At 38.6% G+C, this 26,342-nt stretch overlaps 1 protein-coding gene across 5 annotated transcripts in view; it reads right to left on the reverse strand.

Annotated features, from left to right (window-relative positions):
- Nucleotides 1–26,342, reverse strand: part of MLH3 (MUTL protein homolog 3) — a 474,897-nt gene that overhangs the window by 241,144 nt on the left and 207,411 nt on the right. For 4 of the 5 annotated variants that reach the window (XM_089372964.1, XM_089372965.1, XM_089372966.1 and 1 more), the window contains exons 7-11: nt 9,762–9,819; nt 9,491–9,583; nt 9,243–9,408; nt 9,082–9,097; nt 8,759–9,003 (exon numbers count right to left, since the gene is read on the reverse strand). In XM_089372964.1, the coding sequence (XP_089229090.1) occupies nt 8,759–9,003; nt 9,082–9,097; nt 9,243–9,408; nt 9,491–9,583; nt 9,762–9,819 (578 nt within the window). The remainder of the gene's footprint in view (nt 1–8,758; nt 9,004–9,081; nt 9,098–9,242; nt 9,409–9,490; nt 9,584–9,761; nt 9,820–26,342) is intronic. The other variant, XM_089372967.1, reaches the window with a different exon arrangement.

Here is a 26,342-nt window from a genome sequence, read left to right on the forward strand (position 1 = left end):
GGTCACATCGGAGAGGGGAGGTCGCAGAGTGATCATAATCTTGAGGATGGGTCAAAGGGGATAAAGTATATTCAATGAAGGGTTCTTTCTTGACACCATATTTAGAAAGGGGAAAAAGAGCATGGTCACTCAAGGCTATGCCAAAAGGGGGTAGGGACTTACATGAGGAAGATTCAAGGGGATGAACAAGAGGGAAAGGCGATGGGGAGGGTGAAGTGCCATATTCAACGGGTTTTCCTTCCCCACAATTTAAAGGCTCGAGTGATTTGAATACATAATCATAAGGTGGGTAGGTAAGAGCTTCGTTGCTTTTCTCATTTTAAGCATCAAAGGTTGGGCCTTCATTAAAAGGAGAGTTAAAGATTGGGCTTTCATTAAAAGGAGAATCAATCACTTCTATCAAAGATTGTCCTTCCTCATGCAAGGGAAAAATAATAATTCTCCTTCCCAAGGGTATCGATGGAGATGTCATCACTGTTGAATTTTCTAAGTCTATCCGTTAGAAAATTAATCTGTATTCTGCTGGTTTATTTCTTCTACTTGTAAATTCTAAACAAGTTATTTAAAACATATAAATAACGAAATAAACACAATATAGTCTCAACATCTACAGATCATCAACTGAAAGAAAACAAACACACAAGTGACCCCATTACTTTTGGACAAATGTCCCCAGAAAAACCTAATGCGGGAAAACCGATGCAGCTATTCTGAGGGTTTATTATTATGCAGTATTTCCTCGAGTACAACTAGGTGCCTAATTGGCTCACCCGGCAGAGAAAAACACACGGCAGCAATACCTCTCTATTCGGAAACAGGTATTCAGAAAACTTGTCCCACGAAACCCTCTCTAGCGACTCTGAAGCTCTGCGCTGGCCCTTCTGGCCTCTGCCTCAGCCCTCTAAGGCACTATGCAGCCTCTAGGACCCTTTGCATCACTCCCTCTGCCTTCTACCTGGATGATGGAGTGCCTCTGGGCTCTGCGTTGTCTCTGTTGGGCTATGCGCGGCCTGCTCTGGCTACTCCTTCTCGCTCTCTGCCTCTGCGCTGGTCTCTCGGTGCTATCTTTGCCTCTCTGTCTAGTACTCACTGCCCCTCGATGCTGATCACTGACTCGACTTTGCTTAGAAACCCCGCTCTAGCAAATCGAATGACTGATCACCCTAGTGTGTCTTCCAACTGACCCTCAAGCCTCTTCTTATACTTTTCTCGTTGGTCCTTCAATGTCCGAGATTAAATCTCTAATGAACGACTAAGATTAGATTTGCCTAGATTCATGACTTTTGGAACCCTCTAACCCGGTTTTATATTAATACCCATTAATATTTTATTTTTCCCAAGTTTAGACTTAGGAACTCCATTAAAAATATTAATTATTTTAATATCTCCCAAACCATTTAGTATCTGTCCAAACCATTTCTGGGTCTTGGAGATCTCATGTGCTTTAGCCTCTCCACCAATTTTCATGGCTAGAGCACATTTGGTGCTACCCCAAATCAACACTCCCTCTTAGCGAAGATTGTGCTCTAGTAATACTCCTCACTGAGCATCAAACTGATTATTTGGCACCAATACCTGTGCTGATGCTAGGCCTCCTTGCCCAAAATCCTCTACACTGTTGCATCCTGTACTGCTGCCCATGGCCCTACCACTACCATTGTTGCATCCGTATGGCAACTCCCTCTACATTCGTGCTGTTGTTGGTCCATCCTCCCAACACTGCATTTGCACTACATACCCCTCTCATCATGTTGCATCATGCTACTCCATACTGCTACTGCACTGCAACTCAATTACTGAGAAGTAAGTAATTGATCCACCCAACTTCTGACATCCCTATTAGGCTAGACACACTCTCGATGTTGAAGCTCTCTCTGCCGCTAACACGTGCTCCCTCTACCGACCTTTGTGCTGCTGCAACAACTCCCTACATCTCGCACCATTGCAAACCTCTCTGTGCCATCATGCACTATTGCAACACTCTTCGTGCCTCTCGCACTGTTGCAGCCTGCTAGCCTCGCACTGCTTGGGGACTCCTGCACTGTAGCACACTCTGCCGCTTCATCCACATCCGTTTCTACTGACATCCACCAGTCCTACTACTCTCTCTTCAGGGTTCCCGTAGCAAGGTATAATCCAAGAGGTTGGGTAACTCAAGGATCCTGCCCCTCATTGCCTGTAGTCCTCCTAACTACAGCTCGATGTCTCCCCACCTCTTCTCTAGAGGTACATGAGCACTCATGGCACAATCATCATCCTCCTCGACTTCCTTCTCCGCCTTTGTTGGCGCTGCCTTAGAGTCAAACGCCTCTCCCTTGTTCTTCTTCCTCGGACACTGGTTCGCATAATGACCCAGTTCCCCACAGTGGAAGCACTTGACCTTTGAGAGGTCCTTCTTCTTCCTCTTCTCCTGCTTTCCTGTAGATGCTAAAGCTGCATCCTATTCCTCTTCCTTCTTGATCCAGGCTCCTTTACTGCTACTTCCCGCCTTGCTCAACCACTTGATCTCCTCTTAGCGAAGAGTCGCCCACAATTCTTCCCAATCTGGAAGATCCACCCTACCCAGTATGCTCTGGACAAATGTCTCCCAATCCTCGGAGACTGCATTAAGTGCGGTCCTTACCATCATCTCTTCATCCTGCATGGCTCTTATGGAAGTCAGTTGGTCCCGGATCTCCTTCAACCGCCTGAGGAAGTGATCTATCTACTCCCCCTTGTGCATCTGGTATGACAGTAGCTGATTCTCAAGTAACATCTTCCTCTGCACGGAAGTATGCTGGTACAACGTCTTCAAGGTGTCCCACATTTCCTTTTTCATCTCCTTCTCGACAGAATGTTGGACCACATCATCCTTGACCCCATCAAGGATGTGCATTTTTCCTTGGCTATTACCTCTTCGTACTTCCCATTAGCTACCGGGTCAACTGGGATAGCCATTACTCTCAAGGCGAAGCCCTTAATGCGATGTCTATCTAGAATGGACAAGATCCTGGCCTTCCAGACCACAAAGTTGGACACCCCATCCAGCCTGTCTTGATCCCTCAATCCATTCACAGCCATCTCGCTGCTCTTCTGTCGACTCCTCCAAGTATCTCTACTTCCCTCTGGAAGTTCTCCTGCTGAGTCTCTCTACTTCCCGCCTGAAAGTTCTCTGCTAGACTCCCTCTGAGTCCCGATTTCCCTCCTAGAAATCCTTTTGCCAATTATCAAGTTTCCCCTCTCCAATCGTCAATGCAACTGCAACACTAATCTAGATTCCTTGGCTAGAAATTTGCCTCAATAGCAACTCCCTCTACCTTGGTCTTTCCCCGTTAGGTACTGTTCTGACCACAATACCCCACCAGCTTCGCCCTGGCAAACTACCCACAACTTCCTTATGCCATAGCGACTGAAGGACTGAACCTCTAGGCTCTGCACAATCGCGGCATTGGCAAAACAACTCCCTCAGCCAACTGCGTCAACCCTCCTAGTGTCTGTGTGGCTCTATGTGAACCTCTTTCTGCCCTCCTCAGCCTCTGCATTGGCCTCTCTCTAGCCCGGACTGATGACGTAGTCCCTTTGCACTGCCTCTCTCTGGCCCGGACTGATGACGCAGTACCTCTGCATCAACCCTTCTTCTGTCGCTTCTACAAGGATCAACTTCTGTGACTCGGGACAGCTGATTCTATTGCAAATGCTCTACTTAGCTGATGCCTTTAGCTTTCTTGTGATCTGCAACAATGCTACGATACCATGTTGAATTTTCTAAGTCTATCCATTAGAAAATTAATCTGTATTTTGTTGGTTTATTTCTTCTACTTGTAAATTTTGAACAAGTTATTTAAAACATATAAATAACGAAATAAAAACAATACAGTCTCAACATCTATAGATCATCCGCTGAAAGAAAACAAACACACAAGTGATACCGTTATTTTTGAACAAATGTCCTCGAAAAAACCCAATGCGGGAAAACCGGTGTAGCTATTTTGAGGGTTTATTATTATGCAGTATTTCCTTGAGTACAACTGGGTGCCTAACTAGCTCACCCGACAAGAAAAATACACGGCAGCAATACCTCTCTATTAGAAAACAGGTATTCAGAAAACTTGTCTCACGAAACCCTCTCCAACGACTCTGAAGCTCTGCACTAGCCCTTCCGGCGTCTGCATCAACCCTCTGAGGCACTACACAGCCTTTGGGACCCTCTGCGTCACTCCCTTTGCCTTCTGCGTGGATGACACAGTCTCTCTGGGCTCTGCACTGTCTCTGTTGGGCTTTGTGTGGCCTGCTCTGGCTACAACTTCTCGCTCTCTACCTCTACGCTGGTCTCTCAACAATATCTCTGCCTCTCTGTCCAATACTCACTGCCCCTTGTTGTTGATCACTGACTCAACTTTGCTTAGCAACCCCGCCCAGTACTGACTGCCCCTTGTTGTTGATCACTGACTCAACTTTGCTTAGCAACCCCACTCTAGCAAATCGAATCACTGATCACCCTAGTGTGTCTTCCAACTGACCCTCAAGCCTCTTCTTATACTTTTCTCATTGGTCCTTGTTAATTTAGGGTAGCATTGGATGTGCTCTAGCCACGAAAATTGGTGGAGAGGCTAAAGCACATGAAATCTCCAATACCCATAAATGGTTTGTGCATAATCTAACCAGTTTGGGAGATATTAAAATAATTAATATTTTTAACGGATTCTTAAGTCTAGGGGAAATAAAATATTAATGTGAATTAATATAAAACTGAGTTAGAATGGTCCAAAAGTGATGGATCAAGCCATATCTAATCTTAGCTATTGATTAGGAACTTAATCTCGGGGGCTGAATTGTCAACAAGAAAAGTATAAGAGGAGGCTTGACAGTCACTTGGAGAACACACCGAGTTGATCAAGAATTCGATTTTCTGGGGCAGGCTTTGCTGAGGAAATCGAAGGAGTGATCAGAGTTGCAGCTAAGGGGTAGTGAATGCAGTATCAAAGAGGCAGAGATAGTACCGGGAGCATTAGTGCAGAAGCCGAGAGAGGGTTGACGCAGAGCTAGCTAGAGGCCACGCAGAGGCAGCCAGGAGCTGTGCAGAGCCTAAGGACGGCCAGCGTGGGAGACGCAGAGGCTCCAGAGGCTGACGCAGAGCCCCGAGAGGCTAAAGCTGGGCCAGAGACGCTGGCACAGAACCCCGAGAGGCTGACATAGACCCTAGAGGCTGATGCTAGGAGATTTTGTGGGGCAGATTGGGGTTGATATCTGTCTCCGACTGAGACATACTACTGCCGAGGGAATTCTCTGTCGGGTGAGCCATTTCTGGCACCCAGATTGTATTCTAAAACTGCTTAATAATAAAACCCTCAAATAGCTGCACCGGTTTTCCCGCATTGGGTTTTTCCGGGGACATTAATTCAAAAACAATGGTGTCACTTGTGTGTTTGTTTTTCCTTCAGTTGATGATCTGTATGTGTTGAGACTGAACTTGTATTTATTTTCAGTATTTACATGGTAAATAACTTGTTAATTAACAGAACAAGTAGGAAGAAATAAATTAGAAGGTACAAGAAGGATTTCTAACAGTTAGACATAGAAATTCCAACAGTCCTTCAACAGTCGATATTAAATCTTTAATCAACGGCTAAGATTAAATTTGGTTTGATCCATGACTTTTGGAACCTTATAACACTATTTTATATTAATACCCATTAATATTTTATTTTTCCTAAGTTTAGACTTAGGAATTCCATTAAAAATATTAATTATTTTAATATTTCCCAAACCGGTTAGAATTTGTCCAAACCATTTCTGGGTTTTGGAGATCTCATGAGCTTTAGTCTCTCCACCAATTTTCATGGCTAGAGCACATCTAATGCTACCCAAAATCAACAATCGCAAGTAATTCCCGGGATAAAGGAAAAACCAATCTCAACCTCATTTTCTTTGTCAGTATCATAAATGGGAGCACAATCAAATTGAGGCCCAACAATCTCCCATTTCTCCTTTTCAATGTGGAAGTAATCTCCAATGTCATCTTCCAAGGAGCTCATGGGATCACCTTCCTCAAGGTTCTCAAAAGGAGATTCATCAGGAGTGATACCCTTGAGAAAGGTAAGTTCAGTCTCGGCCTTACTTTCCATAGCCTCATTCTCCTCAACACATGTGCTCTCAAAATCATCTTGCCCATCCTGCAGCCCCAACGAGGACTCATCTTCCTGCTCATCACCAAGATCCTCAAGGTCATCTTCATCTTGGTTGGTTGACAAGCGGGACCTCTCTTCTTCTCTCTTCTCTTGAAGAACAATGGCTAAGGTAATTGTTACTTGATTCTGGTTGTATGCTTCTAGGAGGAGAGCATTAGTAGGGTTCTCTTTATATTCACATTTCATCTTATGAAGTTTCACCTCTTCACCATATAAACAAGAGAAAACTTCATTAGAATTATATTCCCTTACTACCTCCCTGCATGATCTACTATATTCATCGACTCTTTCTTGCGTGATTTAGAGGCTCGCGGGATCCAACTCTTCGTCGTCCTCAGAGGAGGTACTCCCTTTCCCATTGTTATTGATGAGGTTATCCAAAATATTCACAACACATGTTATGTGAGCAAGGTCAAGGAGACGACTAGGATCCTTTTCATAGTCACACCTTACTATGTCGATTTGTACTTCTTGCGACCTATAAAACCTGAGCATGAATTCCATATCCATGCCCTCCAACATATTTTGAAGAGATTCTGCATATTCCACCACTTTCTTTTGCAGTTCTTGAACCTCTTGGTTATTGAGTTTTTCAAATATAGGACCAAGAGAAATCTCCATTTTCTATGATTTTGCATATTAATATTATAATGGAGTCGCCAGGGTGAATTAAAGTGCCTCGATAGATGCTTGCTTCACCCTACAAGCACTATATTTAAAGCTCAATGAAGAACTAAGGCTTCATTCTTCCAGTGGAGTTGCCAATAATGATATGTCAATATGTCGTATGGGGAACAAAACACACGTCTTATGTCCCTGGCAACGGCGCTAAAATGTTACCGCTCAAACTAGCAGGGGACCTAAAGGGGACTCCTAAAGGGCAAATGTTGGCCAAGGGCAACAAATGGAGACTTATCCCACTGTCACCTAAGCTAAGGCTCCTATTTACAGACTTTCACCAATGGGAGGAGACCTGGTATATCTCTGTAACTAGATTGTCAGAAGGGCATCCAACGTTGTATTCAGAAAATTACTGAATAATAATAAAACCCTCAATGTTGTTGCACCAGTTTTCCCGCATTGGGTTTTTCAAGGGGACATTTGTCCAAAAAATATTGTGTCATTTGTGTTGTATCTTTCTCTATTGTTTTGTTCCTGTTTTGGGCATATTATTTAATTGGTGTAGGCTGCAGTGTACTAGCTTAGATATTTGTTGTAAGAAGCAATAAATAATTTGTTTCAGTAATTAATCAATTGTTGCAATAGGGCTTCTAGTTTTCGGAATTTTCACAGACACATCTATTATTGACTTGACAAACCCTAGGAGCATGAAATGTATGCTTGACCTAGATGACCACTTAAATGGATCATGAAACCCATGCTTGAAAAGTAATATTTTCTTTCTTCTTTTCTTTCTTCTTTTGATAGATACATAAGATATAATGACATGAGTACAATGACAATTAAGAAGACCGAACATAGTTACATTTTCAACAAACCATTGGATACTCCATCACTCAACAAATTACCCAAACGCAAGGTCTTGTGCTAGTTGTAACCCTAGGTCTCTACATAGAAAGTGAATTTCCTCCTATTGGAGCCTTGAGCCTTTGTTGTGTCTTTCTTGTAGAAGGTCTAGTCAAGTCACCTAATATTTTCTACCTAGAACATCATACATAGGTGACCTTTATCACACACTGGGACTCCTCCCATTGATGAAAATCTGTAAAGAGCAGGGGGTTTGGCTGTGGTGACAGTGGGCCACTACCCCATTGTTGTCTATTGGTCTAGTTTATGCCTTGTAGGGTTTCCCTCTCCAAAGCCTACTAGATTTTGCGGCAACAATCCCATTCAATTCCATTGTATGCTTTATTGAAATAAATTTTTAAAAGGAGGGCCTTTTGACCAATGCAATCAAACCCTTACAAGATCCTGCACCTTGCAGAAGATGAAATGAAATCCACCACATTTGATCAGTCCCAAAGGACTTATGTGGGAAGGAGCTTGTTCACCATGTTGTTCCATGAAGACTTCAGCGGAACTACCTCTCCGAAGAGCCTGAGATACATGAATTGGAGGCATGACAGATTTCTGATCAAGTGTGCCAACAAGCTATCAAAGAAGGTGGTTTCAGGCAGTTGGTTAATTTGTTTTATGATTCCAGTTTTAGTTTCCAAATGAGTTTTTGAATTTTTCTATGACCTTTTAATCTTGATCATGGTAGGTAGACCAGCAAGAAGATGCCTCTTCATTGTTCACTTTTCTTATTATCAAAGAAAATTAAAAATGACTTTAAAGAAAATGAAGCAAAAGCTATAATCTCACTATAGAAAGAATAATCTCCATATCTTCAAGCAATGATTTATATGGGTTCCTTATTCATTCAGATCAAACATACAGACCAAACTACATCAGAGTCGCTGCCGCAACCAAGGATGAACATATAAAGGAAAATATAATCCCTGGATCAATTATTTAGCACATCCATTAAAAATCCATGCAAATTAAAATAATACACAAAACATACTTCACTGTAAATGCATGTATTCCACATATAATATAAGGTTAAAGTAAAGTAGAACAAAGTTTACCTTAAATTCTACCATGGTCTTTGATAGTTCATATGTGATATCATAGCTCGAGTGAGGACAACTTAGATTCAAAACATATGCAGGATATGAATGCTTCTCACAAGAATCCTTGCCTGGCTTTTCCTTTCCTCCCTTTATTCGACACAAATAATTCTGTGATGGAGTCAAAATACTTTCAACTCTGATTGAGGAATTGTTCAGCAATTTGTGAATGGGGGTTTTATCAACAAAGTGAGAGTTAATGTCTATAAGGGTCAAGGCTACAAACAGTATAAAACATCACATGAAATTAAAACATTCTACAGTATTTTTCCCAAGGATACAAATAAACTGCAGCCCCTGCTAAGGAAAAAGGAAATTCATTTAATAAAAAAGAGCTTACTATGAAGTGACAAGACAAAACCAGAAAAATAATGGTCCCAGATGAAACATATATATTACAAATTAGCTATAAAGAAAGACATTAATAACAACTTGAACCAACCTTTGAGGACAGTAGATGAGGTGAACTGGATAAAAATCCGGAAAGCCTTAACTTCCCTTGGGCAAAATCTATTTCACGCAAGTCACTTGTGAGCTCCTTCCCAAAAATGTTGCTTAGTATACAAAGGGGTGACGTCGAAGGAACAGTGTGAATCAACTCCTCCTCCCTGTAGCAAAAGCAGAAAACTGCCAGATCTGGATAACATGAAAGTTGTTTAATGTCTGATATGCAATCTAAAAGCATGTTACCTGTCCATATTTATCACTTTAAATGCCACCTGGGGATGAATAAGGGCAATACGAATAATGCGTTCTCTCACAGACTGCAGAACCTTCCTTTGGCTGCTTATATTCATCCATTTCAAAATGCAAAACAATGAATATGAACTTATGATTACAGAAACTATAACATATGTAACATAGCATTGTTAGAGAAAACCACTTCAATAACGTTATCAATAAAACATAAAAAACTGCACTTAAGCACTCCAAAAAGAATATGTGCATTTAAAAAAAGAACCTTGACCGAAACAGCCTCCTTCGGACTGGTTGGCTGTAAAATATGTCACGAGCAATGACTGCACAGTACAAATTCAAATTCATATCAATGGCAAATAACATATATATATATATATATATATATATATATATAGAGAGAGAGAGAGAGAGAGGGCTACAATGAATAGTGCAAAGCTCCATTATAAGCAACAGTAAATAGACCTGCAATAGCATTTAGGGCATCTTTTTCCTGGTACTCTAAAATATAGTAGCAAGATTTGATACTAGCCTTTGCTATCCAAAAATTCAACAGTAATACAAAATTCAGCTAACTTTCTGGTACAGATTCAGTACGGTCAACTTCTGATAGTTTTTGATAATATACCTCATGAATATGATATTCGTGTTGAAGCTTATTGTAGCTTGGGAAGGTCTTTTGCATAGGCTTGGTGTCTTAGCATGTGGAAGATGATTTATTGCCTCTTTAGGTAATTGCTTGGAGTAAGTGATTTATATCTTCTTTCGTAAGTCTAATTTAGGAAAAGTACAATAATTAAAGTCAATTAATTATTGTGGACTCTTAACTTATTTTCAAAGAATAAATAATTTAATTATTTACGTGACTTAGAAATGATATCAACCATTGATCTCCAAGATATTCTAGAAGGGTGATTAGGGTTAGAGACTTGGGGTTAATAAAGATTATAAAAAGAAGCCTAAGGAAGAGGTGAAGACACAAAGGAGAAGACACAACAAGAGAAAGCGATTCTCTCTAGTGCGAGTGGCTCAATCAATTGCAGGGTCGAGTTGCTGAAGAGAGAGGGAGGTTGATTTGACTGGAGAAGCTGATTTGCCAGGGCCAAATTTCTTGAGGCACAGTGGCAGCTCGAAGGGAAGTGTCAGAGTCAATTTCCTGACAAATTGTTGGGCCAAAATTCTCCAGGCCAAGTTCTTTCATAGGCAGAATTCCTTCAGCCAAATTCATCCAGTGGGGGCCAAGTTACAAGTTCCAATAAATGTATTTTTCCTTGTAATTCTTTGTGGGTCAAAAACCTTGATTTTCCAGATTAATGAATGATGGAGAATTGTTGTGGGTATTTATCTATTGCAATGTGTGATTGATCTCTTCTAATTTTTACTTTCCGTTGCATATATTTCTAGAGGTTAAAATACCAGTGATTTTATTTTTCGGTAATTCAAAATTTATTTGGTTAATTAAATAAATTGTTGGGAATAAATAACAGTTGTAATAAAATAAATATGGACTAGTATTAGGAGATTTAACATGGTATTAGAGCTTTCTAGATACCTCTAAGAGAGAGATCCAATATCACTAGGGTTTGCAGCAGCAAGTTTCTTCTTTTATGACAGCAAAATTATTTTTAATTTTGCAATTGGGGATTTGTAGCCAAGGTTGATTTGTGAGGATGGCATCACTGAATAGTTTGTGATATCAAGACCAGCTAAACAGGGCCACTAACTTCAGTCCCTGGAAGGAGTGGATTACCATAATTCTAAAAATGAATGGTTTGTGGGATTTTGCAAACACAGACATTTGGACTCCTTCAAATCCAAACCTAATGCCTAAGCAGGATCTCAGCGATATGAAAGCTAGGAGTATACTTTTGGATGGTGTGAAGGATCATATAATTCCTCACATATCAAGGAAGGACACAACACGTCAGATATGGGTACCCCTAAACGGTCTTTATCAGAGCACAAACAAAAACAGGAAGATCGTGTTGCAGGAGAAATTAAGCAGCATCAGAATGAACAAATCAGAGACCGTAACATCTTACTTCACGAGGATCCAACAGGCTCGTGCTGAGCTTTCAGCTGTTGGGGAAATTTGAATGATTAGGAGTTGGTGAAGGTTTGAACTTTGAAGGATTGCATTAAGCATTGGACCACATCTATGGATGGGATCGTTGCTAGGAAACCACTTCCTAATTGGAGTCGATTGTGGGATGACTTCATCTAGAAAGAGACCTGGGAGAACTCATTGACTAGAGGACAACGAAGTAGTGAGGAGAAATATGAGCTTGCTCTTGCTACACAAGCGAAAAAAGGAAAAGGGAAAGCCAAGCAAAAATAGAGTGGAGATGGACCTTCACAAAGTTAAAAAAAAAGAAAGACATGAGCAAAGCCATTGATTTGCATGTAACAAGTTTGGGCATGTTGCCAAGTCAATGTCCAAATAGGAAGAAGAACAAGGGAAAGACAGCCATATCAACCACGGCTCAGAAGGACGAGATGACTAAAAAGTTCAAGAAGAACTTTTCCTTGGTGTCATGCCTTTTTGGAACCATCACGGGAGGTGTCTAGTTTTTGGACAGTGGAGCATCTCATAACATGACGGGATCTTGAGACATTTTCACCAGCATGACCAAGGAGCATAGGGATTTACATGTAGAGCTTGGTGATAATGCCAAGTATGGAGTAGAAGGCATTGGTCGGATTTAGTTTCAGATGGACTCAAGTGGTATCATCAATGTGAATGAAGTGTTGTTTGAATCGGGTTTGGAGAAGACTCTCCTATCAGTTTCAGCCATAGAATACAAAGGACTAGAAGTCAGCTTCACAAGAGGTGAAGGGATTGTTGGGCTGAAAGGAACTAATCCCAGCAACAAGCGTGTAATTGGGAGAAGGGAGAAGAATCTCTATCTGTTGAGAGGATAGTCGATGAAGTCTCTCATGCATGACAATGACAACCAAAGTGAGATTTGGCATAGGAGGATGGGACACCTACACTATAGGACTCTTCCTATGTTACGGAGAATGGTTATAGGTTTTTTGGAGATCAAGGTGGTGCAAAAAGGAGTGTGCAAAGGGTGTGCACTTGGAAAGCAAGGCAAGGCTATGTTTCCTCATAGTGAGACCAGGTCTAAAGGAGTGCTAGACTTGGTGGACTCAGACATTCGTGATCCTATGTCCGTGGAGTCTATTAAAGGGTTTTTGTTCTTTGCGACATTCATAGATGATTTTTCTAGGAAGACTTGGATCTACTTCCTGAAGCCCAAGGGTGAGGTCTTTGATCGATTTCAAGAGTTCAAAGCTCTTGCGAAGAACCAAACCAAGAAGAAGATTAAGCTATTGAGATCAAATAATGGGGACGAGTATACCTCCAACGAGTTCCAGGATTTCTGTAGGGTAGCAGGGATCGAGGATCTCTGTTACAAATATAAATTACATAAAATAAAATGAATATAAATAATGTAAATAAATAATAATCAAATATTGAATATGTTAAATAGTCATTAAGTTAAGTTAAAAGACATGCCCAGTCATGAAAGGACACCTGGCTAGATATATAAGCAAGGCCTCATTGTAACATTCATCATCACTTGTACATTTTATATATATTAATAAATTATTATTACAAATACCTCTTGTGTATTTTTACATTTAAAGTCAACAAGCTATAAGTTTTGTTGCTTCAGTGGTATCAGAGCCATGCAAGACTTTGAACATTATCCACTGCACAATATAACCATGCGAGTCTTTGAACATTGTTCGCCGCACAATATGCCATTAAGTTTTCGCCCTGAATGCATTGAGCAGTTTAGTAAAATTCAAGAAAAGCTTTAGCAATGGGAAAAATCATATGCAGAAGTTAAAGCACGTCTAAAGGAAATTGATAATAAGGAAGATGATAGCGATGGTGAAACGAAATAAGGTGAATAGATGATTATAATGTTGAAGATTACGATGAAGCTGATATAGATCAAGATGAGGATCCGTATGAAGTTGGTCTTGATGTGGATGAAGACTATCATGAGAAACAAGAAGATGAACAATATCATAACAACGAGGAAGATGATGAAAAAGATCCACATGAAGATGAAGATGATCTCAACAACGATTGTGATGAGAAGGATAGTCAAAGTGGGTATATGAAAACTAGAGAAGAAGACCACTCAAAACCTAAATACAATTGGGAATATGAAAAAAAAAAAGGAAATACTTTTGAGAAAAAATCACCACATTCTGCAACAGATCAAAAAGAGGTTATGTCAATTTCATATTATGATGAGAATGAAGATGATCTTAAAAATGGAGATGACTATGAAGATGATGATGATGATAATGATGAAGATGACCTTGAAACATTTGAAGTTATGCAACATGTTCCCTTAAATGAATTTTATAAACTTGATCCACCAACTGATGAGGAACAATTTATAGTTAAATTGGCTATAAACGAGGAATACAAGAATAAGGTGCTAGTAAAACACACCAACATTGATATTAGTAGAAGATTTTTGGAATGTCTCAGACCTGAGCTCTAGCTTAATAGTGATCCAATTACTCCTGGTGCTCAATTTAGGCAAAGTCAAGTTCGCTCTCGCTCTCCAGCGTATCAAAGGCTATCAGAACAACAATTAGGGCAATTAACGACTGCTAGTAGCATTCAATCTCCCCAACAATTTCAAATAGTACCTTATCAATTGAAGTTTCATGGCAAATTTAAAGAGGCCAAAGCTTGGGCCCAAAGAAATGATATTGTCTGTGAACATATTATTTTCTAGCAAATTTACGATTTTTTTGAGGAAGCAGAAAATCTGACTCACTGGTACAAGATCAACCACAAGCCATCTATTTTCATCATAAATCCTCACATAGGAAACAAAATGCACCAGATAGAAGGCAGTGTTGATGCCCAAAGGATGATAGAGATTTTGAGCTTGTACACTGAGAAAGGACCTGTGGATGGTAATGTGAATATTTCCGAAGATAGAAATAATCAGGATGTCCCTTCGTCTCAGGATTATGTTGTACCTGAAAAACGAATATCATCTACAGGGATTGAATATCCAAAACCTCCACCAGAACCCACTACAGGCATGCCTGGAATTGTAAATATAGCAATTTGATTGCCCTATGGGGTAAGGATTCAGAGAAAATTCCTTGCTACAGACCCCATTCAAGTGCTTTGGTTTTTTGCTGCCTCTCACGTCCCCGAGGGAAAAGTATTTTTGTTCGTCTCTACTATCCGCGAAGTAAAACTGAATTATGGCGACAAAACTTTGTTATCAATTGACTTCGATCCACAAACTGCCACCAGCCTTCGAGTTGTCATCGCACCTCTCCAAATCACGTTCGGGTCAACCCTGGGGGCATCCCTCCATGGAATAGTCAACTGGTCCTACCAGCACACCGAATCAATCTGCAAGCTAGCAAATGAAAACATCATCCACTATCCATAGGAGCCAACGTATTATTGTGCTAGACATTCCGCTGTGCCTGCCCCAATAGGTTCCGCAAATCAATTCGTTGTTCCACCAACTGATATATGAAAAAAATAAAAATAAAACATTATCGTATCCTCCCTGTCGTCAAGCGGTGTACTTAGGCGAAGGGTCAACAAGTGTGGTCGATACACCGATTCGCTCGTTGATCGGTATAAATATACATTGCATGCTCCAAAAACGTGCGTTGGAATTGTTAGACGTGATCAAGGAACTCTGTGACCCAAGTGGAGGGTATGTTATACCAATTCTTGTTATTACATACTTTATCACGGATTATGAGCGCTCGGAAGACTACATAGGATTTCCCATACTTGAAATTGAATGGCAGAAAATGGAGAATCCTAATTTGCGTATTGCAATGAGAATGACATCTAACCAAAAAGGTGTTCATGTAAGAAGGGTAGAACCAACAGCTCCAGTACAGAAATTGTTAAAATTGGCAACTAGGGCCAAACTCCATGTGGGTCATCTTATTTATGGCAACTGATATTTTTCTTGGATTCCTCTCATCGAGAGGTGTAGGTTGGTCGAAAGATAATCTGATTCCGATAAGTATTCATGGAGATATGAATTTATTTGTGTTATGGGACAATTCGACAAGGTCGGCCAGCGACCAAACAACCCCCACTTGTGCTTAACATTTTAGTATAAAAGGAGATGGCTTGATAGTCATTTAGACACACACTTCACTCTTGATTTCTCTCCACTTGTTTTAGGTTTTAGTGGTAAGAGAGATCTAAGAGGATGAAGCCCTAAAAGCAAGATCATTGAAGGAGATCTATCCATGTTTAGGGGAGCTTCTATACACAGCAAGATCCGTTGTCATGAGGAGGCCTTAAAGGAGACCTAGCCGCAGCAAGAGAAGAGCCCTAGCAGCAGCAAAAGGAGCCCTATGACAGCATGAAGTATGAATGTGTTTGGGTGTTGGCATGTGCTATTAGCTAGGCAGAGTTTATGACAAGACAACATTGTTGTTTGGGATTCTTTGGATGTTGCAGTTGTGTTAAGGGGATAGGCAAAAGCGTTGGGCTTGAAATTACCTCAAAGGGGCAGCATGGAGGACAACCACAGTCATTAGGAGCAATTACGGGCCAGTTTTGATGGGTTGTTAGGGACTGTGGTTAGTACCCTAACCAGTCCCAGAACTGCAGCATTGCAACAAGGCTAAGTGTTGTTGCGTTGGACACTCTCTAGGATATGTTTGCTACAAGGGTTGTTATGTGCTAGGCTGCAGGCCATAGCACCATAGCAAGGGCTGCTAATGGCAGTCAAGGGTGTGCAGCACAAGTGTTTCAAGATGCAGCACAAGGAGATGCAGCATGATGAAGCAGTATGATGTGTGCAACATGATGATGGAGAGCTGTTAAAATTGGAAACTAGGGTCAAACTCCATATGGGTCATCTTATTTATGGCAGCTGATATTTTTCTTGGAGCCCTCTCATTGAGAGGTGTAGGATTGATCTAAAGATCATCCGATTCCAATAAGTATTCATGGAGTTATGAATTTATTTGTGTTATAAGACAATTCGTCAAGGTCGGCCAACAACCAAATAAACCCCACATGTGCTCAACATTTTAGTATAAAAGGAGATGACATGAGAGTCATTTCACACGCACTTCTATCTTGATTTCTCTCCACTTGTCTTGGGTTTTAGTCGAAGAGAAATCTAGGAGTGGAAGCCCTAGACGTTGGAGAAAGAGAGGCTGCCCTAGACACACATGGAAGGCTGCCCTAGACGCAGATAGAAGGCTACCCTAACGCAGACCTAAAGGCTACCCTAACGTAGACCTAAAGCAGCCTTAACGCTAGATGCCCTAATGCAATCCTAAGGTCTGAAATATAGTGCGAATTTGGAGCAAGGAAGGCTGAGGCAGGTCCGAGTTTGTGGACTGTTTTGGGTGCGGATTTTAGAGAAGAAGAGTTGCAGCTCTTAGTCATTGCATGAGGCAAGAAGGATGGCTTGAGGTGACACATTGGAGCAGTCTTACCGTGCAAATCAGGCCACAGACTAGTGAGTTTCATGATTGTTTTATGCATGATATTGGGGTGTATATCTCTGTTTATAGGGATGCAGTAAGGGACTATTACAGCAGTTGTTGGGAGAGAAAGGACCTCCTAACTAGGCTGCAGTCATCTCTAAGGACAGCGAGGCAAACAGGGGTATTCTCCCTATACGTTAGGCTTGTTGGTGTGCCCTAACCAGTCAAGTACATGCATAGAACCCTAGACAGAAATCAGCAATAGCATGCAGGGAATTGAGGGTTGTTTGTGGATTGATAGTTAGATGCATGGGACAACAAGGCAACTAGTACAGCAGTGCTAATATATGGGACAACAAGGTACATAGTGTTGTCAAGATATATGGGACAACAAGGTACATAGTGTTGTCAAGATATATGGGACAGCAAGGTACATAGTGTAGTATAGATACATGGGACAACTGTGACATTGCAGCCAAGGCACATGGACAGCAGTAAACATTAGGATAGCAGCAAGACATAGTGCTGCAATAGCAATTGGGACAGCAGCAAGACATGGTGCTGCAATAGCAATTGGGACAGGTATGGTAAGCAAGGTGCAGCAAGCACATGGTGGCAAAACAAGGTGCAGAAATGGCACATGAGGGTACATGATGTAGTACAGTGATGGGTACTGTCATGATTGATGAAGCATGATAAGATGCAGCATTGTGATGATAGGTGCAGTGTTGGGCAATTTATTGGACTTAAATTGCTGCATAAATTATCGACCAGGGAAACTCGTAAGCTTGTGATGGTGCCAACAATATATATGCAGGAGTAGGCAACTAACTCTATGTCTAACTAAATTATTTAAGATTCAATACAATATGCAAGGGAAGAGGCTCCTAACTAAGGAGGTCCTGGTTGTCCTTCCCTACAGTATCATAGAGAAATCATTGATTATATAAAACTAGAAACTTGAAATGAAAACAAAAGAATGAATTTCAATTACCATATAAATCATTGGAGAGAGAGCCTAACTTAGACTCTTGGTATCTCCTCATATGATACTTGAAACATAAAAGCAAAAGAATGAATTCCAATTATCATACAAATCAAATAGAGAGAGAGAGCCTAACCTAGACCCTTAGTTGTCCTCTCATATGCTGATTACATTTTAATTTAAAACTCATTCATCAATCACAAACAAATCCTCAAACATATAAGAAATTAAATGAAATAAGATCTACTATGAAATAACATGTTCCTCTCATCCTTTTAGAGTGAGCTCAATTCTCCTAAGAACAAGACAAATTATTCCATATACTACATTAAAGAAAATTAAATCTAAAACTACATAATGGAAAGAAAACTACATAATGGAAATATATGCAAAATGAAGCTTTATTCTATTCCATCATCAATTGGATACAATGCTCTAAGAGTCCTCCCCTTTGGAATGGAGGAGGTACTCCTATTTATACAAAAACTATGATAACAACCTCATAAATGTAGACCCACTATTCTCTCCTTTGACCCACATATTTCTCAACCAATGATGACACATAACCCTATCCTCCATGATCTCCTCCATGAGGTCCATGATCTTCTCCATGAAGCTTATTTTATCAAATTCGAATTTGATCATTCAAGGCCACATAAAGATGCCCCGGAAGCTTCCTTTGTGCCTACACATGTCAACAAACTCATGCTAATTGTTAGGTATAAGTTTAAGCATATTATTTTCTATGTTTTAGCCATAAATCCACTTTAAAATGTTAAGAATTAATAAACTTTGGAAAAGCATAGATATAACCTAATGATGAGGTGAATGTAATGATATGGAGGTGGAATGGAGGTGACATGAAGGTAAAATGTGAAAATATTGGTGAATAATGGAGTGAAAATAGGGACTATTTTGAGGCCCAACATCTCCCCCAAACTCAAGATATTGCATGTCCTCATGCAATCTATGGTATTGCATGTCCTCATGCAATCTATTACATTACGTTTTGGTACTTGAGCTTTGGCTCGAACTCTGCATGATATCATTTACTTAACTTTTGTAAAGCATTTTTGATGAATTACAACTTGGTTGGTTCTTGTGTTTCAACCATATTTTGTTTGTTGCATTCAATGTATGACCTTTGCATAATGATAATGTGCTTTTTATTGCAGAGTATTTTTGTTGGAATGCATCATGGTTGGTTCTTGTGTAACAACCATGCTTGTATCGGCATTTTATTGGAATGCACCATGGTTGGTTCTTGTGTAACAACCATGATTCTGTTAGCATCCAATTAACTTTTAAATACTTTTGACAAAGCTATTTGTATGCTCATGTAATAGTGAATATAGCTTGAAGGTAAGTGGGGTTAAGAATGTGATATATGAATGTGGATGTTATATGAATGTGGATGTATCCTTCCCCTTAAACGGATGATTTGGGAAATTATGTGAAATGGGGAAAGCAAGGAAAAAGGAAGTGAAGTTTTTCCAAAAATTATTATTCTAACTTTTCAAGGAATTTAATGGTTAAAAGTTAGAAAATATCATACCTTAACTTACCCTTCCAAAATGGATGAGAGTTGTGCACGTGTGGCTGCAAGAACTTTTGTTCATGGTCTTCTTTACTTGGTTGGAAAAATCATGCATGAATCATGCATGTGCAGCTGCCACAATTCTGCTCTAAATCTGCTTCTTCAAGCTGTGGATGAAAGATGAATCTGTATGATTGTATCGGCTGCTGGATCCTCTGCTGCTGGATGAAAAATCTGAGGAGTCTGCTGAACATGGCTGAAAGTTGTATCTGCTGTTGGATGGTGAATCTGATGAGTCTTGTTGAATATGGTTGAAAATATATAAGGCTTGGAAGGTATACAAAATATAGAAGTTACATTTTCCTCCCAGCCTTATTTATTCACTTGTCCTCAAGTGAAATACAATGTATACAATGAATGGAAATTGGCTTCATCTGCTACAAAATATGGGTCTTCAAGTCTTCAACGCTCGATGGCACAAATCTTACTATGCGATTAAATGTGTCGATGTCGAACATAGCAAGAAGTTGTTGACTTAGTGGCCGTTAATGAATGCCCCTAGCCAACACAAGAGCTCCCACCATTGATTCCAATGGGAGTCAGGATGCCTAACACATATTTGTAGGTACGAATAAATTTGTCGTAGTCAAGTCACCTACAAGATCCAACGAACAAGGGATATTAATGTACTCCCATTGTTCATTGGCAAGAGTACTTGCCATTAAGGCATGCAAGCCTCTAGGTGTTTTTTCAATGATACATAGACTCTAGGACTTTGACTCAAGCAGAGTTTTATTGGTGGAAATGAAGGGGAATGATAATGACAAAGAAAATGGATGGATGTAAGGAAAATGCATGGTGGATGAATAAGAACTCTTGCTGTGAAAAATGGATATGGAAATGTCATGCTTTATAGATGTACAATTGGTGGGATTCAAAATCTTTTCAGAAAGGGAGTTGGAAGGTAGTGGTTGTCGAGATGGATTTGTCCAGAATTTATCATGAATTTAGTCTTTGGAAGACTAATGGACGTTGTTGTCGTGCGAATTGGCACGACAACGCTCGGACCGGGGGCTGTCACCCTGATCCCCGATCCCTCCGTTTAAGCCTGTCTCCCGCGGCTAAGGGGGGTAGACCCTGCGAGATAATGAAGACCAACTGTCGACCAGTTGGTTGGGAGACACGAGATACGATAATAAAAGCACTCGATGGATTTGATTAATTTAACAGACCAGTGCCTTGTGGAGTTAATGTTTAAATGATTACTTTTTAAATGATATAGAAACATGGACCATGAACAGCAACCATCTATCATCAGCTAAATCACAAGACCAAAATGATATCGAGCAATTGAAAACTTCGAGAAGATAAATGCTTAAAACCACCACGAGAATTGTAAATTATTAACCAGATATCATATTTCGTATCTCAAACTTGAAAATTTAGCATCTCAGCATAAAACATATAACGCGAAAGCTCCTGAGACTTGCAAAAAATAATTTCCCACAAAATTTTTATTTTTTTTCAAAATTTTTTAAATCTTTTTTTTCAAATTTTTTTTATTTTTATTTTTTATTTTTTCAATGTTATGGAAATTAAAAAATAAATCTAGAAAATTTAAAATTCTAAAACTAATCTAAAATCTAACTAATATCTAAACTAAAATATAACATTAAATCAAAAATTTAAAATCTAAATCTAAATTCTAGACAGCTCTAACCTAAATCAAATTCTAAAATATAAACCTTTTTTTTTTTTTTTTTTTAATCTAAAAATGAAAAATTAAACTTAAAATCTAATTTAAAAAGCTAACTATAGACATTAAAGTCTAAGTCAAAATTTAATTAAAACATAGCTCTAACATTTAAACTAAACTTAAAAAAAATAAATTAAAATCTAACCTAAAGTTAAATCTAAACATAAATAAATTAAAATCTAAGTTAATAACTAAACTAAAAATTAAGATCAAGCTTAAAAAATCTAACTAAAATCTAAAACATAAACATTTTATTTAAAATACAAATGAAAATTAAACTAAATAGAAATTCTAACTAAAACATAAAAAGAATTAGTCTAAATAAAAGTCACACCTCATGAAACGAAAGTCATCAAACGCATCAAAAAAAAAATCGTAACAAAAAACACAGGCCGTCAACAATGGAATACGATATGCTACGGTTGAGAAAGGATTCGAATGAGGGCACAGGTAAAAATGAATGGGCGCTGATATACTGAAACGTAAACCTGGCGTGATTTACCTGGAGCTGTTGGCAGCCTGAAAATCGATTTACATTTGATGCTAAATCCGCAGTTGGAAATCGCTGGAAAGCTCGACGGCTGGTAACGCATACAATGTATCTGATGGCAGACGGAATGGCGTTTGAAGGATTCGGCAGAGGACGTAGCAGCTCCCAAAACACGCTACATGCCCACGAGAAATCGGATTTACCTGGCCCGTAACTACAAATCGTGGACGGATTTTCACGCTGAGGAAGTGATGCTTTCATGTGCTGAGCCTATGTATCTATTTGCCACCGCTTTGAAGCCTCCAGCGACCAAAATCACCACTGATGAAAGCAACAAAAATTGGCTCAACAAAACACGATTTTCTTGGGCGTTTTCTGAGTGTGAAAGCAGCAAAAAAAAATTCGGTTTGGTGCACAGGATTGCGTTTTGAAAGCTGCAACAATGGAGATGGCAGTAGACGGTATTCACGCGGAAAAAATGCCACTGTTGAATGCCCTTTTTTTTTCTCTGTTGCCGGCGTGTTACCCTTGATGGCAGTCCTGCAAAAAAACGACAAAACCCTAATCAAATCTGCATAAAGCAAAATCTAAAACCCTAGAACAGAAAAAATTTAAACCCTAAGACAGCTTAATAATTTACAGATTTGGCCCCTGAAATGCCAGATTTAGCAATAACAGCAGTAATGTTTTCAGAATATCAGAAACTTGAACTTCACTGTGAACAGAAAGAAAATCTCTCGATGTAAAACAGATAAGAAACTCTTAATGATTAACCCAGGGCACAATCAGCTGGGCTCTGCACAGAAAGTGCTTGCGGGAGTTGGCTGGTTCAGCCGAGAACTTCCCCGAACGCCCACAAAATTTCCTTCAAAAAATGTTTCCCTGCACATCTCAAGCAACCATCAGCAAAGAGAGAGAGAAAACTGCTAGATCTCAGGAAATAATGGAGATACCTGCCATTATTTCAGAAACCCTAGCAGCCCTCAAACCCTAGCAGGTGAACAAGATACCTGTGCTCACACTACTCTAAAAAACAAGCTATGATTAATGGCTGAAAACTGAAATATGCAGAAAATTAAAGATCTCACAGCAATTCCAGAGAGCAACACCAACACGATTTGGACCCCAAAGTCTTTTTATTAACCAGAAAATCAGATTACAAGAGAGCTTTTTCAGTACAGACCCACAGATCAGATGTTTTGAAATGACCCCCTAAGACCCTATATAAAGGAAATGATCCTAACGGCTAGTTCGAGTGATCCATGTAGAAATGATCTCGACCGTTGATGAGGATCAAGACATCTCTTGATCTCATCCGTCGATTTATTCACTTAAAATATTATTATTTTATTAGTTAGGGTTTTTGCTTCATTTATTAATTTTTTATTATTTTATTATTTTTTATTCATTTTTTTAATTTTTTAATTCATTTTAACATGGATCACTGAACTAAGCCTTCGGAAACATCACCTAGGACCTAGAACTTAGGACTCATGAGGGGATTTAAAACATTTCTCGACCCTCAGGACACATTACATCATGACTTTTACAAAAATACATCTTAAGGGACAAACCCGTTTAATACAGACCCTCACAAAAACACCCAGTTCTGCGACACAACGATAATCTAGCAGATCAACACACTAGGATTCTCCTAAAGTTCTAATGACAAAATCAATCCCGGCTTTGGGGTCAGGTTTGAAGGAAAACTCTGCCGATCCGTGGATCGGTGAGACAAAAAACCTTCCGGGACGTAGATTATCATCAGAAAGTTAGGTCCACCTAGGCAAATTACATACATGACTCATGTCTGCTAAGATTATTTACAATTAATACATGCAGACTGGGTTTAAAATCAAAAAGATCAAGCTGCTGATGATGGCAGGATGGCATGGACATGCTGATCAGGTGTTGCTTCTTTCTGTCAAGAAAAACGGGGTGCACTGCATGGGTAGTTGACCAGTAGGGGTCAACAGACGTCACAATGTAATCTCCTGAATGTTCGCTTTGATTATCCTGTAACCTGTAAAAAAAACTTGGCAGAAAGAAAACATAAGTTTGTTCAAGAAGAATTGCGCATTTCCTTCATGATTCTTACGCAAAAATTTCATACCAAATAAAACAGATTTAAGAGAAATCAAAGTGTTGCAAGTGACTCAATTCATGATTTAAGTTTCAATCCATTTTAAAAGTAACCATGAAAAATAATACTCCCTGTCAGATAACTTCTGAAATGTGCTCCGCGAAAAGATGGTCATTTGAATTATCTGTTGTGTCAAAATTGAAGAATAATTAACAAATACCAATCCCTACAAGATTTGAACTCATGACCTCCATTATGTAATTTGTATGACTTACCAATAAGTCACAAGCCACATTTATGAATTTAATGGAAATTTGAAAATTATTCTAAAATGAAAATTGAAACAACAACTTGACAAGTGGCCAATCTAAATCCAAGATTTTTAGGAAATATAATTCAAAAATATTTGCCAAATCATTTTTTATATCTTTTGAATTCATCATTTCCAAGATTCTTAGGAAAATGAAATTCCTAAATATTTGCCAAATTATTTTTCATATCTTTTGAATTTATCATTTCCAAGTTTTTTTAGAAAATGGAATTCCAAAATATTTGGCAAATTATTTTTTCATATCTTTTGAATTTATTCTTTTTGCCTAAAAAGTGGATTCTTTAACCAATTTTTATTCTATAAAAGCTTAGGAAATGTTTATGATTTGTTTTATATATTTTTTTTTTGTTGCAGGTTGTAAGTATGGAGAAAATCTCATCTTTGTAGTAAGAATTTTTATTTTTTTTTAATTAACTTTTTTTTTTATTTAATTATTAAATTTTTTTATCAAATTTTTTTAAATTTATTGTTTGATTTTTTTCTTTGCAGCTTGGCAACACTACTGGGTGGCTGGCCATAGCTCTGTGGCTGAGCCAATGGATGGCCATGGCCTTGGCTGCTGGCTACATTTAATTGAAAAACCGTTTTTTTTCACGCAACTTCACAAATAACACTCCAGAGAACCCTGAAAATCTCTCAAATGGTTACGAATTTTGCGAAAACATTCCGCGCTTAACATAATTCACCCCGTTCTGAGAAAAACCCATGTTTTAGATTTTTCAGATTCGTTTTCATTTGGTCACAAAATTCATTTTAAAAATGACGTTTTTAACCTCTGCGAATTTGGCCTCTGTTCAGTTAACTACAGTGAAATTAGTTTTTTTTTTAAATTAGAGCAATGCACAACTATCTTTTATTTTTTCAAAATCACACATAACATTTGCAGTGATTTGTTTCCTTGGCTTCCATGAATTTTCATTTGTTTACTTTATTCTCATTTTTGTTTTTGTGTTTTTATTTATTTTTATTATTTAGAAAAACAAATATTGATTTTTTCAATAAAAATATACTAACATGAAATCCTTTTTCTGATCCTCCAGATCACACAAAGCATAGGAGGAGAGCATACTTATGGATTCTTTATGTAATTGAAATCTGAAATTTGAAAAGAAATATAAGAAGAATTTGATTTCAAACCTCAAATTTTAACTTTCTAATCTCCACTTGTTTTCCTTCTTTACAAATATTCCTTTGATTGTAGATTCCTGCCAATGGTTAGTGATTTTTCTTTTTTTTATTAAATCTAAAATGAAAAACTAATTTTTTATTTTGTTAAAAATCTAAAATTAAAAAACTAAATATCATCTAAAAATTTAAGGATTTTTTTTTGTATATTTTTTTTTAATCTAAAAGTAAAAACTAATTTTTATTGGTTAAAAATCTAAAAAACTAAATTTCATCTAAAACTTTAAAGATGTTTTTTTCACAAACTTCTTTATTATCATGTTGCACATTAGTTTTCCAGCAAGAGTAGTTTTATTCGAACGAAATCAATAGATTTTCTAATCTTCCTGATCGCACGAAGCGCAGGAAGAGAGCATACTCATCGCTTGATTCGTTTTTATTCATGCAGGGGGGGTGTTTTTTTTTGAAAGACAAAATTTAAAACTAGCTAAACACTAAAACATAAGAAAACTCAAACTTAAACTTCTTTGTGAAGATCCTGCTGTCACCAGGTCTCACAAGTTATTTTGTCTAAAGAAAAATGCTAGTACTAAATTAAATTTCTAATGCCTAATCCCTTAGCACCATCCCCGGCAACGGCGCCAAAATGTTGGGCAATTTATTGGACTTAAATTGTTGCATAAATTATCGACCAGGGAAACTCGTAAGCTTGTGATGGTGCCAACAATATATATGCAAGAGTAGGCAACTAACTCTATGTCTAACTAAATTATTTAAGATTCAATACAATATGCAAGGGAAGAGGCTCCTAACTAAGGAGGTCCTGGTTGTCCTTCCCTACAGTATCATAGAGAAATCATTGATTATATAAAACTAGAAACTTGAAATGAAAACAAAAGAATGAATTTCAATTACCATATAAATCATTGGAGAGAGAGCCTAACTTAGACTCTTGGTATCTCCTCATATGATACTTGAAACATAAAAGCAAAAGAATGAATTCCAATTATCATACAAATCAAATAGAGAGAGAGAGCCTAACTTAGACCCTTAGTTGTCCTCT

Source organism: Pinus tabuliformis, chromosome 8 (assembly GCF_031772625.1).
Source record: "Pinus tabuliformis cultivar Carrire ecotype Pingquan chromosome 8, CPIR1, whole genome shotgun sequence".
NCBI lineage: Eukaryota > Viridiplantae > Streptophyta > Pinopsida > Pinales > Pinaceae > Pinus > Pinus tabuliformis.